The 20,058-nt window shown below is 43.6% G+C and overlaps 1 protein-coding gene across 1 annotated transcript; it reads left to right on the top strand.

The window, feature by feature from the left end:
• Positions 1 to 418: 418 nt before the first annotated feature.
• Positions 419 to 19,686, top strand: mtpn (myotrophin). Its single transcript, XM_048268865.1, has 4 exons — positions 419 to 807; positions 4,628 to 4,741; positions 6,352 to 6,435; positions 18,216 to 19,686. Exons 1-4 carry the CDS (start codon positions 736 to 738, stop codon positions 18,300 to 18,302), a joined length of 357 nt encoding a protein of 118 aa, XP_048124822.1. The 5' UTR covers positions 419 to 735; the 3' UTR covers positions 18,303 to 19,686.
• The last annotated feature ends 372 nt before the right edge of the window (positions 19,687 to 20,058 follow it).

Genomic DNA, 20,058 nt, shown 5'->3' with positions numbered 1-20,058 from the left:
AACCTAAAAATCCCAGCTTAATCCCTTATCAAGGTTTTGTGAAATACCCCTCGGGGCTACATCAAATCTGCATGTTGACACAAATTAATAAACAAGAAAATCGTGGATCCTCCTATATCTTAATCTATGTTATTACTGAAAACATGCTGCAGAAAGGCGTGAACATAAGCCCTGTAGTCTACCATGGAGGGTAAGTAGGCTTTAATGCATATAGGCTAAGATGATATTTTGGAGACCGTGTGTTCCCAAAAGAAGTCGCTCATGAGACTATAATAGTAGGCTAGCCTACACCTGCGTAGCGTATGATACATATGTCATTCACTCCATTAGTGAGAAGTTTAATAAACAATTGCTGATAGGTATGCTGACTAACGTTGCTTACCAGCGCCACGGTTCCCACAGACTTTTACAGGCTGACTTTTACTTTGAAACCGGAAATTGAAATCGTTTTTGAGGCTAGTGTAAAGGCGGATCCCCAGTATCATCTCTGAAACTTTTCTTTTCAGCGTTTTGAACGTTTGTTCATTCATTTGTGGTAAATAACAACAATTATTTAAGTAAAAGAGTTCCCCGTGTTAGAGTGCCTGTGCTCCTGTCAAGAAGTGCGACATTAAAAGTAACTTTTGGTACAGTAAGCAGAGGTTTAGACTGAATAGCTACAAGTTAGCTCGCGGGCTAAGTGGATAACTGCATTTTCCCGAAAGCAAAGGCAAAGGAAATCGAGAATCTACTAGAATGGGGGATAAGGAGCTCATGTGGGCCTTGAAAAATGGAGACTTGGATGAGGTGAAGACTTTGTTGGTGAAGGTAAGACTGGGCGTTAACGTCACAACTTTCTTTACAATGACTACCCGGCCAAAGGAATGACTTTAGCCGGCTAGCCAACCTCGCCACAGATTGACTCGAACATTCGGTAAAAGCTTGACCCTACCTAGCTTGCTGTTAGCTTGCTATGTTAGCTAAAATGAGCTTGGTTTGTAAACTCAATTTATCGGTTGTGATTCTGTATCTGAACTAATATTGTGAGCTGTTATATCGTGTATTGCCTAGAGGATTCATCTTTGTATCTAGGGCGATGCATTAGCACAATTAACAGTGCAAGCTTGTTTGGTAGCTGTCTTGCTGTCTGATTCTATGAGGCATCAACCAGCTTGTTGCATCTGATAAGACACCAACAAGGGAGTTACGAGGAGTTTGACAGGGATAGCATAACCTTACTGTCGTTAGTGACCCCATACATTTCTCAAAATGCTAACCCTAAAAAGGACGGTTGTATCCCAGTATCGCAAACAAAGTCTATAATTAAGTGTCTAACAAGTTGCCGAAGAAACTGCTGAATGTAACTAAGTTACTAACGTCTGTCTGAAGATTCCTGCTATTTGAAGCGAAAGCCAACAAAATGTCAATTGAACTGTCGCCAAATGATAGCATACTACCCAATAGCAAAAGTTAGCAGTCTGTTCAACTGTCAGAAATGAAGACGTTTGTCAGGCACATAACGTTAGCTGGTTTAATACTATCTTGTAAAAAGCGAATGTGGTAACAACATCTCCTGTAACTACGTTGCTTATTTGTGCACTGTTAGGTCTTCAGGCCCATTGGGCTTGGCTTGGATGTCAGTGTAGACAACAGGAGAAATAGCTTGCCTGCTAGCAAGCTAGCGGCAACCAATGTGAGGTGGGCGTGGGTTCAGGAGCGAGGTGCAAAGAATGGTAACGTCGTTATTGTTGGATTAATAAATACCAGTATCTTAGGCATTTGGCCAAAAATGGGTGATTAATAATACGTGTTGTTAGCTGTTCGAAAAGTTTAAACTGCAAGCATCCAAGCGTCTCAACAGCCACGCGCTGTTCTCAGGTAGCCGATTAGCAGTCTGCAGTCTACACCCACATTTTATAGCATACACCCCTCAGATGGTTTTGGCGTAGCAAAACGTGTGACAGTTGCGAAGGCATGGTGGTGTCATCAGACATCAGCGTCTGTGATTTATATTCGTCTTGAAGTTGTATAATGATAAGTGGTTGCACTACGCTAATGAAAGCCCAATTACCAAGCAGAGTGTGGGCAGGTACTAGCCTGCTGTAAGGCCTGTATTGTAGTGATCAAAGCCCAGCCCACATTGAATTGTGCCACGGCGAGAAAAAAACGACCGCAGAATTTCGGTTTTTTGAATTGGGTGTTCTTAGCCACCATCTCACTTCCTCTCATTTTGAGAGATACATTTTTCTTCTCAATGCTCTAAGGTTAGTCATATTGGTATGGGAAGTATTTTGTGTTTTTGTTTTACATTATATACTTTCTGAACTAGTCTTTCTATTATTCAGATTAGCCTGGTAAAACCGTAGGCTCAGTGCATTATGGTGCAGGCCCCATAAGATAAGCTTCATCATGGTTGAAATGTTAGAACCCCCACCCTCCTTAAGACATAAGCATTAGGCTAGATTAGAAGAGAGAAGGGTCAAGATCTTTTGTCACCTCGACAATGATGTATGGTGAGTAGGGAAGCGGTAGTGACATTGGTCTCTGGGTGATTATGGGTTCATGCCATGGTTGTGAGGATGAGGTTGTATGCAACTGTGAATGATGGAAAGGTACTAACCAAGGACTCCAGATATGCTAATATTCATTGCTGTTTCATGTAATGCTTTTCTTTATTGATTGGGTGTCAGTAGTACATGCATGCATTTTAATTGTATTTCCACATAGCCTGTGTCCATATTTGCTTTTACACATGCAAGAAGAAATGATATTTGATGATATCTGCAGTCAAGGATGTCAAGGCCTGTGTATGATGACCCTGACCCTCAGCCTGGAATGCAACATTAGCCTCATGTTCAAAGCATGCACCTACACGTATGGGCATGAATTTGTTCGCCCTGAGACTGACCCAGACCCAACACACAGTAGAGAAATTATTTAGAGGATGGGTCATTTGTTGACAATGCCATCGCACAGGCCTTGTCAAAGCTACTTATGGTCTGCTGTGAGGGCATTGACCTGGAGACCCTCTCCACCCCATAACCCTTTCTACTCTGGATCTGTCCCCCCACTCAGGAGAGCTTAAAAGTGCCCTTGCACCCGGCATTCTCCCCCCCCACCTCCTGCACTCCAGGGGACCATGGGATTTTAGCATATCTCTTTATGACCAGCACAGGGGGTTAGACTGTGGTATCGTTCTGCCTCATCTGTCGCCCCATGTATCCAGTGTCACAAGATCACACCGCAGCTCCATGTAATGAGATACAGATACTGCACTTTCCTTGTCATCAACAGCACACACACACTTACACACACACTCTCTCTCACACACACACACACACACACACAGTGGTAGAGATTGTTCCATGGACCATTTCAGAGGTGAGAATAGCTAGCCTGGAAATATCCAGACTCTCGTACGTACATTTCATTTGTACAGAGAGTCTGGCCACTTTTCCATTGCCAAGCGTTAACTTCCTTGAAGGCGAGTACTCTGTTGAAGTTTAAAACTATTGGATCTGCCCAGAGCCACTCTGGATCTGCCATAACCAAACACTAACGTTTGATCGTGATGTATGTCTGGCTCAAACTAGCGCACAACCTCAACGTCATCGTCGCTGACTGGACCTGCAGGAGAAATCCCGCGAATATACAGCAGACCTAGATGACGTACTGAAGGGAAATTAAAATTGAGCAGAAGTACGTAGGAGGGGCGGAGTCAGGCCAGAGAATAGCTTCCTAGCATCTGAATTCATGGTCTGTAGGCTGTGAATGTGTTGAGAGATTAGAATTGTCGCACATTTGGTGGGATGGTAGTGTTTTTGTTGTTGTTTTCTCACACTGTCTCAGCCTAAGGGTGCAACGTCTTACCACACAGTAGAAAGTGAAGCATCATGACCAAAGTGTTGCCACGGTATGTCCACCCACACCATAACTCCCGTGTCTGCGCACACACACATGTACACACACACACCAGTGTCCAGTGTCTCTGTTATAAGGCAGAAAATGTATTTACTCACCATAACTCACCCTATTACACCCCTACCCCATGCTATCGGCCAGTCATAGTTAACACATTACTTTTTTTGTACACCCACAGGCTTTCGTTGACCTTCTGACACACTTAAGCTGCTTGCTTCAAGCATGTTTGTATAGAATTTGATAATTGTTGTATACATTTGGCCTACAGCATTATAATATGTATAGTAAGACTACAGCACATTTAATTATTGTTGTTATTTCTTTTTACAGTCCTCATGCTCAGTGGTTCCTCAGTAAAATGTCACCACTAGTCATTTTAAGCTTTCAAACATGCAAGGTGGTTCTCAGTGCTGCCTTTGTGTAGGGACATGTGCAGACGGAAGAGAAAGTTTGTTCTCCCACGGCTGCACTGTTGAGAATTGATCAGTGTGAGGGCCCAATAAAACCACAGCAGGGAAGTTGGAGGATGGACGTCTCTGGCACAGTGTGATTACTGTTTGCTGTGTGTGTGTCTGTGTGTGTGTCTGTGTGTGTCTGTCTCTGTGCGTCTGTGTGTGTCAGTGTGTGTCAGTCATGTGTGGTTACTTAAACAGTGACTTTGGTGGGTAGAAGAGTGTTCCAGAGAACTTCGACTTTGACTAAAACCGCCGTTTGTGTCTTTCTGTAGGATGAAGACGTAAACCGAACTCTGGAGGGCGGGAGGAAGCCGCTGCACTACGCCACTGACTGTGGCCACGCCGATGTGGTCAAGTTTCTCCTCTCCAGGGGGGCCGACGTCAACGTAAGAGCCCTCTGTCCCCCTATCCAACACCCCCACGCACACACACACACACACACACACCACACACCCCGGCTGTTTCCCACCCTCCCCATTTGCATCTGGTTTGCCTGCTCTTGGTAGGTGTGTGGCAACAAGCTGACAAAAGCCTTCCTGTGTGCGCCTGCTCGCCTCCCTGCAGTCTGTCGCATGTTCACTTAAGCAGGGCCTCCGATTTTTACAAGCTTTCGGAAGTGACCGAGAGCACAAGCCATATTTTAGGAAAATGTTCTCACCCTTTGACGAGTCAAGCCGCCCTTTCCAAATGGGCAATTGGATTTCTGTTCTAGCTATGAAGGGGCGCACACCTGATGAAGTTAATCACTTAATTAATGAGCAAGGTCAGGCTGGCTCCTGCTGGGCTTTGACTGAAAGCTCGCTGCCATACCAATCCTCAGTGGACATGCCTGGACACCCCTGATATCCTTTAATCAATGTTGGCTATAAAGCTGTGACACCATGAAGAGGAGTCCGATGTCTCTCAGCCCACACAGTGGAACCAGCGTCTCCGCACAAAATAATTTCCATACGAGTGGGGGAAGTGGTTTTTACGATTGCTATTTACCACTTATCTCTTAGCATCGCATTTGGCATCCCCCTCCTACTTCTGCTGCAGGGAGGTGACTGATAAGGCCCTCATGGCCTGTAAGGGGTGTGTGGAGCACGTACCTGGCAGAAACAAATACTCTCGCGTAAAAGCCCACAGGCCTTGTGTGCGTCCCCTGTCTGTTGAGGGGGCCCATGGGCTTGTCCCATGCCTGGACATGCTCTATGTCTGTTACGTTAGCAGAGGTGAAGGTGGTGGTTAGGGGATTACGCAAGCCTGCCCCGCCTCTTCCACACCTCTTCTAGAGAATATGTGCCTGTGTGAGTCAGATCAGCTGTTTTTCTACGCGTCTCATTTCCCCTCCTTCCTCTTCTGATCTCATTCCTCAGTCTCTGGTGGTCATCATGTATCACTTGGTCTGTTTCTTTTTCTGTCCCCTCACTGTTAATTGCATTTTCTACCACAGGTCTTGATCCTTTACGAACCCTTATTTTGACATCCCTTTTCTTCTTCTTTCTCATCTTAATGGTATTCTCCATTTCCTACTTCCTGTGGTCAGGGGGAGTATTTCAGTCTGGAGAGTTTTGAGAGGTTCCTCCCTCACCACAACACACATGCCCATAGACGCACACACACGTACACACACACATATACACACATATACACACACACACACATACACACACAGACACATCAACATCAACCTCTAAACAAAGTGTTTTGTGAGTGCTTGCTTCTCAGTCCCATCCCACACACACAAACAGATAAGGAGTAACGCTCTCTGAAATGGCCTGATAAATCCACACCTCTCCCTGGGTAATTCATCGCTGAGATAAGCTGAGGAGAGAAGCGGAAAAAAAGTGCCTCCCCTCTTCACGAAGAGAAGGATGGATATGACCGCACCCTTGCGTAGGAGGCCAGAACGGCCCATAGAGCAGTCCATGAAATCGACGATATTATGCATTGCTTTTGCCCTCGTTGTTCTTTGTTTGGTTAAAACCTGTTTTTTTTCCTCCTTTCATTATAGGCTGCAGACAAACATGGCATCACTCCCCTGCTCTCTGCCACTTATGAGGGTCATCTCTCTTGTGTCAAAATCCTGCTGGAAAAGGTATGCAATTGGAAGCTGCACCATACACACGTTTACTTTTCCTCAAAAAGCCTACACGCTCATTCACAGAAGAGATACTCACTCGTACCCATACCCAATCCTAGGCAAAACACACACACAGAAAGGGTCATGTCAGAAAGGGAGACTCTTATGAAGTGCAACAGCACAGTAGGTGCCCCAGTGGGTGGATTTCAGGGTTGGCTGTGTCTGCAGATGAGGGATGAAAGGGGCTTAATACAAAAAAGTCCTCTATGCTTCTTACCCCCCTTGTTTACCTCCTTTCTCTCTCCCCCTCTGTCACATGCATTTTCTCTGTCTCATTTTTACATACGCCTTTTCTGTGTGTGTTAGCAAGCGGGAGGCTTCTGGAATGTTCCCAGAGTGTGGAGTGCAGGGCTCTTTTGTTTGTTATTTTTGTATGCTCCCAGGTGGTGCCAGCGTTCTCTCTACAGGCCTCTCCCCCTCCGCTCCCCGGCTTCTGGCACATACTCTCCTGAGTTGACGTTAGCTGGTCACCTCTCTCTGCATGCCTGAGGCTGTGCATGATGTTGTTTTACTTTCTTTCTCACACTGTACCCCCACCCTGTCTTCTCTCTCTCTCTCTCACACTCTCACACAAACACCCACACACAATTTCTCTCTCTCTCTGGTGTTCTGAAAACCACTGATCGTTTCACTGCTTCAGATATAATGCTGAGTTCAAGGGTGTGGGATAGACTATCTCAGGTGACTCAATATAAAGTTCCACCAGCTACTTTTTACATGGCCCCTGTATCACCATATCTGGGTAGGTAGTCTACAGATCATACACATACATACATACATACATACATGCATACATACTCACATGCACACACTCACACTCACTCACTCTGTAGCTTTATGTGAAACCATGAGAAGTGAGTAAATGGATTCTACCCTGCTGAGAAAGCTGTTGAAGTTTTGTGACCAGAACCTTTTCTTTGGACACCTTATGTGTGACTTTTCTTGTCAGTTGCAGTCTTTCTTTTATAGATATAACTAGATATAACTCTCATGTTTGGGGGGGGTTGTCAGGATTTTGGACTCCTTGAAAGGGTCCCATATAAATTAGATTCTTCGCTCATCATACTGACAGCCTGTGGAGTCTGTTTTCACCTGATAAGATCTGTCTCGGGAGAAAGTGGTGAGAAGACCTGATGTAAAGGAATTGTAAAATCAGAAAGACCCCTGGCTTTCGCAAAGAAGCTGAAATTACATGGCTGAGGTAGAGGTTTACCTAAAGCTGCTAGCATGGTAACTTCCGCCCCCTGATCCGCCACTGTGCTGATAAAGCATTGAAATCTCAAGCTGTGATAAACAAGGACACACCTGTATGTGTGTGTCATTGAGTGAACAGCTTTCACTTAGATATGTGGTAATGTTTTAGATGGCAAAGCAAGGTTGTTTAATACTAACATTGCCCACTTGACTTGTAATGCTTTGAGTGAGTATTGTGGGTGTATGGAGTATTGTGGGTGAGCAGATTCATTAGAATGGCTTCCATGTGACTTTTGCCCATGCTATTGGCATGCCATTGGTTTTTGGTGTAGAAAATCTGAATGAAGACGAAAATAAACTAGACTGCATTTCCGGCGGGAACTGCGAAAGTGTGCTTGCCCTGGTCCGGTCACCAACGTGAGCAGACAGTGGCATATGCTATGCTGAACCTGGCTTGGCATATGCTATGCTGAACCTGGCATTGTAACAGTGCCTTTCAGTGTTGGAGCAGTGGCAATATCTCAAAAGCTCTAGGAGAGGGCTATTCAACTATTGGCTTGCGGGTTGAATGCGGTTCGTTGGATTGTACCTTTGGCCTGCCTTCAAATTTAGCTTCTATGACAGATCAAATCAATAAAATAAAATGACAGCAGTGATTGCCTGCAAATATAAATAATGTCACGCGTCTTCCGCCTCTCAAACTGGGCTATCAGGTAACCTACAGAGGAATTGAAATTATGAAATATGACCAAGGCATTAAAAAGCTGCTTGTTTGTCAGGATACTTTTTCACTGATTTGAAAAAAAAAAAAAAAATGAGCTATGAGTGGGAATGTTATATATTCCATCCGACAAATTATGTTTTACTGGTTTATTTGACAAATAATCTATATGGATTTGCTCTATAAAGACCTTATGTCTGTTTGGGATTGTTTTGTGAGCCTGGGGTTGTTTTAAGAGCCTATTGATGTAGCCTATCTCAGATGTATCTCAGAATAAAGGAATACATATTACTCTAAACCACCATCTGTAAATCAACTATACTACTGTCTACATTGCACTATATTTCTTGACCTGTCTCCTGTATATACCTGTATATTTCATCACCTTTCTATACTTTGCCTCACATTGCAACACAGCTCCGATCTTTGGTTGCTATGAAGGCCAATCGTTCTAAATGGATGGTTGCTATGGCCAAAGGCCAGTTCTATCTCTGCCGTTGTCAAGCGGGCATATCGTAGAATTCTGATTAACCTTATCTTATTTGAAACATCTCTATTTTACTTAGCCCACTTCTATACAGTGGGTCCCATTAAGAAGTGGCCACTTCATTCGCGCTTACCGTGATTCACACAGCAGCATTATTAAATTAATCTGTCACCATATGCCTACGTTTGCAAAGAAAACATTTTAATTTGATTCACAAGAAACGTTACATTTAATGTACACGTTGACAATGAGTAGGCTAGTTTTGGTTGTTGGTGGTGTTATTGCATCTCTTAGTTATGCCTACAATGAAAGTTCCCTCGCGATTGGAAGCTCCTGTAGACAATATTAGACGCATTTCAAAACATCGCGTTAGGAGTCCTCGCCACTTCTTTTAAGCTGTCACAGACTTAGGTGCTACTTTTAGGGCTAATGTGCTAAATAGCAGTCCTAAAGTTACAAGTGACGAAGTTACGAGTGCAAGCATCTCCTATCAAATGACCATGGCATTACGCTAAACAACATAAATCCCAATTAGCAACATACATCTCCTCCCTATAGCTAGCCACACAAGAAATTAATGATACTAAATCTCTGCTTAGCATACTTCTCTGCTTAGCATTCTAATAACAGAAGGGGCACATTTATGTTGACCACTACAACATGACTCATTATGTCTGTAACGTTAACTGTATAAAACACTTACTTTCATAAAGGACGCACACCATCCAGCACATACACATGGAAACCGATATTTTAGGTTCTTGGCCACAAACTCAAAACGTGTCTCTCTGAAGCCCTGTTCTAGAATCTTTGCTCTGAAGGCTGCGTTGCTAGGCAACATCAAATAAACGAAATGAGAGTCTTTAAGTATTAAATGTGTACGTGTGATTCCGAATGGATGTGTGTGGTTTGCAATTAGAATAAACAAGAAATAACATTTCCAATAATTTCCCATTATAAATTACATAATATTTGCACCTTCCTTACTTGTGAAGCTCACATAATTCTAATGATGGCACCGTATGTATGTGAAATGTACTACAAGGTAGCCACCTAGCGTTCAGATGTATTTAACATTAACGTGACATTTCTTGCTTGTGTCGTCAACTCTGTTTTCCTCAAAGCATAATCTTTTTATCATAGTTCCCTCTTCAATGAGCGATTACCAGCTCGTTTTTGTAACAGAGATAGCTGTTTATTGTCCCTAGGTTTACAGAAACACCTATTCATATTAATACGTATAGAGTGCTGCCGACCACTGTTCATTACATGGCCCAGAATGCCTTGCATGTCTTTACAACAAAACAACAAAGTAAAACCTAAATGCCTGTAAACATATGCATACTTGTAACATTTTTAATAATACTCTCCCATCATGATATTTAACAATAATGAAACATTTAATTTGAATACAGTCAATGTGAAAATAACTGTACTACGTCAGCAATAAATAGCTAATGTTCTCCTTACCATTTCAGTTCGTAAGTCCATACTATCCCATGGCTGAGCAAGGATTTCATGATTGGGCAAGGTTGCCCGGAGACATTGTGGCTGCCCAGAGACATTGTGCATACTTGGAAGGCATAGTGATAGATGTACAACTGCAAATGTGGAAGGTGATGGTTACCAAATACGGGTGGGTGGTTTGCCAAATGCTGGAAACTTTTGGAATGTTTTCTTTTTCTTTTTAGCTTATGCACCCTCACATTGGAGTCCCGAGTTCAAATACAAAATTTGGTATCGATATGTGACGTGTTCCTGAGATATGGACGGCTTCCTGTTTCGGAGCTTCACCGCCGATTTCGTTTGGCTGTGATGGGCAAACGCTTTCGAAAATCAAAAATCCTTCTGGTAACTTTTGTGAGGCTTGGTCCAAGGATAATGTACGTCAAGTTCCGTGGCGTTCGGACCAAATTTGTGACCTGTGTATCATTAATTTAGTTTCGCTTTCTGTTCAATCCAATATGGCGGACCAAATTGTGACCTGACGCCATCAAGTTTAATTTATGCTCGACCAAATTTGTGACCTGTGTATCATTAATTTAGTTTCGCTTTCTGTTCAATCCAATATGGCATAACGCGACCGCCCACCTGACGCCATCTGCTTAGCAACTTACACGGTACTGACCGGACGCTTTAAAGTTGGAATGGTCTTTCTGTCTCAAAGGGCCTAGAGCTGACAAAAAATTAGGGAGACGGGAAAAATAATAAAACTTAAGAAGAACAATAAGTGTGCTGCTTTGCAACCACACTTAATGATGGTGCCCCTCTATAGACTCCTCATGACTCCCCACATCCAATTGTTCAGTGTTTATTTCTAGTGTCCAATCTGTGGTTTGTGCCAGATTGGTATGTTGCTTGACCCCCACCCCACCCAAGCCGCACTCCTCTCCCATTATATGGAGGCAAGTAAGCTCCATAGCTAGACTACGCCCACGACAGCACTCGGCTGGATAAAGTCGGATATTAGAAAACGTGGTGTCTGTCATTAATTCACCCGCTGTGAATGAGGAGGAGGAAGACTGAGTGAAAGGATTAAGAGGGAAGCGAGGGGCCATGGCGAAGGACTCGCACGCTCACTGGGTTGAGAGTTGCGGGAGCTTAAGGCGAGAAAGGTCAGAATCACCCATCGGCCCAGTGAGCTTTTGCCGGCTTTGACCCAGACTTCCATCAACACAGTTGTTAGCCTTCATTACGTTTGACATTTTGCTGGCCCTGTGCTTTAACTCACCGCTGGTGGAAAGGCAATATTTGCCATGGCACCTTCTGTACAGAACAGCTGTACCTAAAAACTGTTTTAGCAATGAAGGTGAGATGTGGTTAGCACATCAGGGATTACATTTTCCAAACTTTTAGATGGATGAAGGACTCCAGTAGGTCCAAGGGAGTAGACCCCTGCACTGACTGAATTTGAACCATATCAGTTTGTGGGTGCGACCTACTATGTGTAGTGACATTTATCAGTTAGAATAAATGGTCGGCCCAGCCTAACAGGAAGCCGGTTTTTAGGTCCCTGTAGCAGACAGCTATTTCCTCTTTTCTATATATAGACTCTTGCACATCATATTCAACACAGTGCATAGAGGCACTGGCTGTAACTGCTGGTGAGAGATTGCCTGTACAGAACTTCTCTTTTCAAATAAGCTAGACCACGTTACTGTGCAATGGATCTCATTAACTTTTGCCTGTATAAAGATCCTGCAGGGTTTATTTTACCTTGAACAAAACTCACATTTTTTTGGATTTTGGCTAAAGACTTTGGATCTGACTGTCAATGAATGCATGGACAAATGAGCAGATATCTGCTGTTTGCCTTTCACTGGTGTTTGTACTTCTACTTTTTTACCCTTCATTGTTTCCTTTTTTTTTTATTTTCTTTCTTTTTCCTTCCTCCTCCTCACTTCCTTTTTTCTTTGTCTGAGGAAGTATTGATCCCCAGCCCCACTCTGCCTCTCCGTAAGTAATGCCATGTAAAATATGTCCACTAACAGCCACCAGCCCTTGAGTGGAGCCCAGGGGGCAATAAACTCCTGTAAGCCTCACTCACTCACAGGACTGATCTCTAAAGAGGGCCTCACTGGCCCAGCTGATAGATTATACATGGAGAGTCTCTCCTTTCCACTCAATAACGGCCTAATGAAGACTTAAAGGACACCTCTAGCAGCAACAAGCTTGCGTTTCTCTCCTCGGACACATACAACCTACCTCGTGATTAAGTCTTCGCCTGAATTTTCGTGCAACTTGTCTGTGTGATGTGGAGTGGGGTACAGTAGGTAGCAGAGTTCATCTGCTTCAGTATCAACACAAGTGGATTTGGTAGAGTCAATTAGCAGCTGCTAATTCAGTAGAGTAACCACTAGACAGATTGTTAAGAATGTCTCTCTTGACCTTCTTTACATTTGGGCCAGCAGTGGCCATGACGGCCTTCCACTCCAGTAAAAGCATAAGACTCCTTTATGCCCCTACACCACCACCACCTGTGGTTTATAACGAGATAGATGAGCTTGGTCTGAGCCAGTGTTGTATAAAGTACTAGAAAGCAATACTTGAGTAAAAGTAGAAGTGAAGGTTACCTTTTAGAATATTATTTAAGTAAAAGTCTTAAAGTATCTGATATATACTGTACTTAAGTATCAAAAGTAATTTTCTGCTATTTAATGTACTTAAGTATTTGAAGTAAAAGTAAAAAGCAAGCGGTTTTATTTTAACTTTTATTGTGACTTTATTTTGGCTTTCTTATAGTAAAGCATAAAGCACATTCAGGGTTCCCATATCTTCTTAATCTCACTCATCAAATCAAATCACATTCTTTTCTAGGAGTTTTCAGGCACAATTCTCTTAAGTTCAAAGAACAAACAGCATATTTTTAGAGCTGACATCAAAGAAAAAAACAGAAACAGAAATGTCACTTTTGTATGAACTTCAGGTAAAAATGAAAAATAAATAACTTATTTATTTCACAAAAAAAAATGACCTGCTTGTAGGGAGAACATTTTGGTCATGTGGCATGAGCATTTCTAGGGCTTACTCCCCAGGTCACCATCACACACACACACACACACACACACACACACACACACACACACACACACACACACACACAGGCCACCTATGTCCAGCAGCTACTAATATGCCAGTCATTAGTTGAAACTGAAAAGGTGTCTGTTCATCTTCAAAAGAAGCTGGTTTTCAAAGTTGCCAGAATTCAGTGCCTGGGAGTTTCAGGCCTAAGACCGACCATAGTGGTGGAAATTGGATAAATGAAGCAACATTTCAGCTCTTACTATCCTGTAGTTTTTATTAGTACCATGGTTCAACAAATGTGTAAAGGTTATATAATAATTCACTTCAACTGAGAAGTTAACAAAAAATATTCCACTATTCCACAAGTTACCAAAACAGAAAGAAAGAAAGCCTTTGAAATGTAGCCTATGCCATGCTTCCACAAAGAGGCATATTGAACTAATGTTTAGGCTACATGTTTTTTGCATGGGTAGGCTATATTGTTGTTTGGTGATTTAGCCGACTCCCTTACTACACCCTCTTCTGAGCAAACAAGGCATATAGGTTTATCATGTAGGGTAATTGCTCTTTCTTACATGAAATAACTTTAATTTATCCTCTCTACTTGTCCCAGTAGTCATGGCCTCCTCATCACTAATTTCGGGCTCATCATTTTCAGTGGTCGACTGGTTGATCTGCTGCTCAGTCTCTCCTGGCCTCTTTCTACCATCTATCCTTCCTGATGCTTGTGTCTACTGTAGGGCCGGCTCGGCTATCCGTATCTGAGAAAACATTTTGTAAAAGACGGGCTATATGGACCCAACCAACTCTTTTTGGGAGGGGAGAAGTCAAAGTCAAAGTCAAAGTCAGCTTTATTGTCAATTTCTTCACATGTTCCAGACATACAAAGAGATCGAAATTACGTTTCTCACTATCCCACGGTGAAGACAAGACATATTTTACCAATTTTAAGTCCACAGACAAACATAACATTCAAGTAAACAAAAAAGTAAGTAAATAAGTAAATAAGAGGGCACATATAATAATGAAAAAATAAGAGCAGCAAAATTTTGTTGAAATTGTGCATAGACAGTCAATAAAAAAAAAAACTAGTGCAAAGTCAGGCCAATAAGAGGCTTGGGTAGTTCTGTTTGACCTGAGTAATGAAGAAAGTGGCATAGTGGTGCAAGTTATGTAAGAGCAGCAGAAGTGTTGTGTTTTCAGGACAACAACACCAAGTTGTAAAAGTGTACAAGTGTGCAAGTGTGCAAGTGGAGTAGTGCATTGCCATTGTGGGTCCAATGTCCAGGATGTTATGTAGCTGAGGGTGGAGGGGGAGAGGAGGGAGAGAGTTCAGCATCCTTACAGCTTGGTGTATGAAGCTGTTGGTGAGTCTGGTAGTCTTGGGGAGCGCAGGCTTCTGTACCCTCTTCCCAGAGGGCAGTAGATCAAACAGATTGTGAGCGGGGTGACTTGCATCACTCACAATTTTGGTCGCCCTGCGTGGGTGAGGTGGGTGGTGTAAATGTCCTTCAGGGGAGGGGAGTGAAGCACCAATGATCCTTCCAGCTGTGTTCACTATGCGCTGCAGGGCTTTCCTGTTGTATTCAGTGCAGCTTCTTCCCCACACAGCGATACAGCTGGAGAGGATGCTCTCAATGGTGCCTCGGTAGAATGTGGTCATGATGGCTGGTGGAGCACTTGCTCGCCTGAGTTTCCCGCAGGAAGTACAGGCGGCGCTGAGCTCTCTTCGCCAGTGATGCAGTGTTGGTGGTCCAGGAGAGGTCTTCGCTGATGTGCACCCCAGGAATTTGGTGCTGCTTCGCTCTCTCCACCACAGCACCGTCGATGGTCAGTGGCAGGTGTTGGGTGTGACCTCTCCGGAAGTCAACAACAATCTCTTTGGTCTTGCTGACGTTCAGCAGGAGGTTGTTGTCCCTGCACCACGTGGTCAGATGGTCGACCTCCAACCTGTATTGAGTCTCGTAAGCCCTTGGTGATGAGACCCACCAGAGTTGTGTCGTCAGCAAATTTCACTATGTGATTGTTGCTGTAGGTTGCAGTGCAGTCATCGTCAGCAGGGTGAAGAGCAGCGGACTGAGCACGCAGCAGGGGCCCCTGTGCTCAGTGTGATGCTGCTTGAGGTATTGTTGCCAACACGTACTACTTGGGGCCTCTGACAGAGGAAGTCCAGTAGCCAGTTGCAGAGGTAGGTACTGAGTCCCAGTTTGTCGAAGTTTGCAGATGAGTTGTTGTGGTATTATGGTGTTGAATGCAGAACTGAAGTCTATAAACAGCAATCTCACATATGAGTCTCTTTTTTTCCAGGTGGGTGAGGGCTGGGTGGAGGGCAGAGCAGATTGCATCCTCTGTAGACCAGCTTGGCTCGGTATGCAAACTGGAAGGGGTCCAGGGTGGGGGGGTAGAATGGCTTTGATATGTGACATGACAAGCCGCTCAAAGCACTTCATGATGATGGGTGTCAGTGCCACAGGGCGGTAGTCATTGAAGCAGGATGGAGCAGTTTTCTTCGGCACAGGTATGATGGTGGCAGCTTAAAGTACTCCCTCACGTAGGCTACAACCCATGCAGAGGCATTGCATTGGTGTCATGCACAGAATGCGGAACGTGTCCTACTTTAAGAAAAGATAGACTAACGTGACATGTCAATATTTGTTTCCTCGACCGGCCCAAAAGTGAAGCGGCCCACCGGGAATTCTCCGATTCTCCGACATTACCCACCCGGGCCTGATTCAGTCTTACTCTTCTTGGACTGAAGACAAGTCCTGCGATGCTATGGATAAATAGCCTTTCACAGGCCGCTGGGGCAGGTAGCGGAGTGTTCAGCTTCACAGAAAGCTGCCAATGTACAGAAACATTTCTTGCAAATACGGCCACGGGTGTATGACGTTATATTCACCACTACCCTGTTCACCGAGTTCACCACTATCATCGGGGTGGTCGTCTATGATAACGGGAGGTCCTCCAGTAGATGCTCGTGCTTCCATGGCGGTTTCAGTTGTGCGTCCTCCTCCTTTAGCAACAAACAAGCGCTGAAATAGAGTGCGGAGCGTGCGTAATGCAATCTAGGAGCAGTGATTCGTCAAACCTCCCTTATTGCAGTCGCATACATTTCTTCTAATTTTATGTTTTAGTAATGAGTAACGAAGATGCTTAGTGGAAATATAACGTAAATTTAAAAAAAAATAACATAAATTTAAATAGCGAAGTAAAGTACAGATACATAAAATTTCTACTTAAGTACAGTAACGAAGTATTTGTACTCCGTTACATTACAACACTGGTCTGAGCCAACAGTTCATACATTTACACTCACGGCAAGGGGTTGCCTTTGAGTGTGTGTGTCACTGGGAAGTGTTCGTTAACATGGTTAGGAGGAGGTTGTCAGACCGGCGCTAGACGGACTCCATCAGTTGCTCTGATATAATGAGGCATGTACTGGAAAGTGAAGATGAGCAGGTGAGAACGAGAGGATGTGTGGGAAGGGAACTCGAGATGGCCAGAGGGAATCGCACCTAACCAATGGCCGAGATGGCCAGAGGGAATCGCACCTAACCAATGACCTTCTGTGACCCCCACCCCCCTCTCTTATTTCAAGTAGAGCAAGAGAAGGAATGTGTTTTTATTTGAAATAAGTCATAGCTGGTCTGGATGTAGACTCAAGGCAAGGAATACAGTAGGTAGCAAAGTAACCTGTTGATGGTCTGAGCAGTGTTCAGCACAAGGCGGATCATGTCTTGCCAGTGGTTGACAGAGTTGCTGAGAGGACTGCATAGCCGCTTACACTGTGTGCCAAAGCTGCCCGCTGGACTGGCTGAAAATCTTTTGTTAATCCCTCCCTAAAGTGCATCACTGGATGACCAAACACAGGATCTCGGCACAAACAGTAATAATCCTCTGCTCAGTTGCATGGCCCCAAAACCTAGTTTCCCAACATCAGGCTCTGTTTACAAGGCAAAAGCCTGTCCCTTTCATAGGCCCCTGTCCAAACGGAGTGGCCTGATGAGGTCAAATTTTCACTCCAGTCTCCCAATTAGAGGTGGCTGTATGAGGGAAGCCGGCAGCCTTGTCTGTGGAAATCCCTGTTCCCAGGTCCTCGCTCCACTGCCTGCATGGCACCAAGTTCTAGCCTTGGCATCAAAAATAGGTCAGGGCCTCTGTCTTTTCACACAAACACGCGCACACACACACACACTCTCTGTAGGGGTTTCTTTGTTTCTTTTCTCTGTCTTTCTTGCATCTGTCTTTCCATCCATCCATCCCTTGGAGCATAGTGCACAAAGTCATATTTCCCCTATATTTCTTCCCATATACCCCCTATGGCTGTTGTGTCTATTTCTACTTACTCTTTGTGACTCATGGGTAGTACATCATATTTACATATTTGCTTGTCTTGAACAGTCCATCGCTCCTTAGTACTCCGACACAAAATGAATACATGGTTACACATATGCATTTTGCAACAAACTACTACATACCTACCACTGATAACCATGCAAATAACCAGACGCATAGTTAGTATTGCCTGTGGCTGCAGAAGCATCAGTAGATACCAACTTGGATGGGCCGATGCTGTTCGAGTGACCATGTGTGGGATGGTGCCATGCTGCAGGCTTTGCAATGTGTGGAAAAAGCAGGAATTGAGGAGTCTGCTGCTGCAGATCACAGCCAGAGGGCTGTTGGAGAAGGAGGAAAAGTGTGTTTGTTTGTGTGAAAGGAAGGATGGACGGATTTGTTAAAGGAACGCTTGGGAACGCTTAGCGTGGGAATGTAACCGTGTATCGGCGTTGTTTTCTTCTCTTTGCGCAGGGAGCTGACAAGGAGCGGAAAGGGCCAGATGGCCTCAGTGCCTTCGAAGCGGCCGAGAGCGAAGCAATCAAGGCTCTCCTCAAGTGAGGTGAGTCCTGTGGAAAGAGGAGAAGGACGGACGGACAGACAAACGGATGGACAGACAGACGTGGCGATTACCCCGGACAGACGAGACGGACTGACGCCTCTTCCCCATCCATCCCTGCAAAAAAACAAAAACAAATCCTCTCGTCATAGCACCACGCATCTGTGTGATAGTTGTGTTTGGTTTTCATGACTTATATATATTTTTTCTTTTGTTAGGATGATTATTGTTATTTTTCGGTGGAAGGTCAGGGTGAATTTTCCTTTTTTCCAACTCTTAGAATTAGTTATTCAGTGGAAAGACAATTAAAGAAAAAGAAATGCCTCGCTTAAGGACCAATAGCTGAACAAATTTCCCAATTACTCCACAGTCCGCCTTAAGTCCTGAACCCTAAATCACACCACTGAACTAACAGACTTTTATTGTTGGTGTGAACAAAAGAGACTAGCACTTAATGACTGATTTCATACCCTATGAGAAACACCTTCTTAAATCTGGGCATGAAAAAACTATGTGTATATATATTTTTTTCTACACACAAAGTACTGTAAGGCCACACAGTAACTGATATGATTGTAGGGGTAACAATAGTCATTAAAAAAATAGTGGGTCAGAATAAAAAATAAAAAAAACGGTTGTAAAATAGGACTGCTTTCAAGCACTCATTTGTGCAGCTGCCCCTCATTCTGGCTATGCTAGATTGCCCTTACCTGTTTATGGCCTCTCTAAACTTCGATATTCTTTCCTTATGAGTGGTGGGGAGGTTGTAGGTTGTATGGGATCACTGTTTCTGACTATATGCCATCAACGTACCCCTCCATTCACATTTAACCACATATCACACTAAGACGAGACACAAATAACAAATATTTTCAATTACTGACAAATATACAACCACTTTCCGTCAAAAATGTTGGTTTGTATTAATTCCAATGTTCATAATTGAATAAAAGGTACAAAAATATCAATGGAAATTCCTATTCATCTCACCCACAACTTTCACAGACACGACAGTTTTTAAGTTGCAAGTGTTTTTCCTTCCTCTGTTTTCTTTTGCTTTTCTTTAATACCTTGTTACTGCAATCATGGTATCTAGTAGCTCATTGGTGCACACATTACTTAACAGGCTTTGGGTTTGGTTTCTCACACTCCGAGTTTGATTAAGTCTCCTGCTGGCTTAATGCATGCCAGAACTGCTTCTGCTGGAAAGCTCTTACAAAAGATAAAACTACACAAAAAAAAAAAAAGGACAAAAAAAAGTGGCTGCTTTTCTGGTTTTAAGTTGCTTTCAGATAGTGGTTATGCATTGGAACGCTTTATAACTGGCATCATTGTGAGAACCTGTGGAATAAAGAAAAGAAATAAACAACAAAAAGAGAACAAAAATACAGTCTCGTCTGACTTAATTTTTCCATTGATACCGTGCTACAGAGTAATGAAACGTTTCAGGCCTTGTTCCATACTACAAACTCAGTAGAAGTGAGTTAACAATCCATATGCCGTATCCAAGTCATGCATAATTGCATTCATGACTCAAACCTCTCCTCACCCATACTGGCTCCCTCATACCACACCAAGGGCCAGAAGATATCCTGCATGTTTAATTATAATGACCATTCCATTATTGTCTGAATCGGTCAGGCCCGAGACTAATTCAGTCAACTCTGTGCCTTTGGCAGCTCCCTGCACCTTGAGCTGTGTGTGCTACTGTGTTAAATAAATAACAAGGTTGTTATCTCGAACCATGCGTATTCCATT

Source organism: Alosa alosa, chromosome 17 (assembly GCF_017589495.1).
Source record: "Alosa alosa isolate M-15738 ecotype Scorff River chromosome 17, AALO_Geno_1.1, whole genome shotgun sequence".
NCBI classification, from domain to species: domain Eukaryota; kingdom Metazoa; phylum Chordata; class Actinopteri; order Clupeiformes; family Clupeidae; genus Alosa; species Alosa alosa.
This window is presented reverse-complemented; position numbering and strand designations above follow the sequence as displayed.

Excerpts from the sequence above, each read along its gene's own strand:
- mtpn (XM_048268865.1), top strand. The coding sequence starts at position 736 with ATGGGGGATAAGGAGCTCATGTGGGCCTTGAAAAATGGAGACTTGGAT. Across the intron at positions 4,742-6,351 it reads CCAGGGGGGCCGACGTCAAC|GCTGCAGACAAACATGGCAT; the intron begins GTAAGAGCCCTC and ends CTTTCATTATAG. Across the intron at positions 6,436-18,215 it reads TCAAAATCCTGCTGGAAAAG|GGAGCTGACAAGGAGCGGAA; the intron begins GTATGCAATTGG and ends CTCTTTGCGCAG.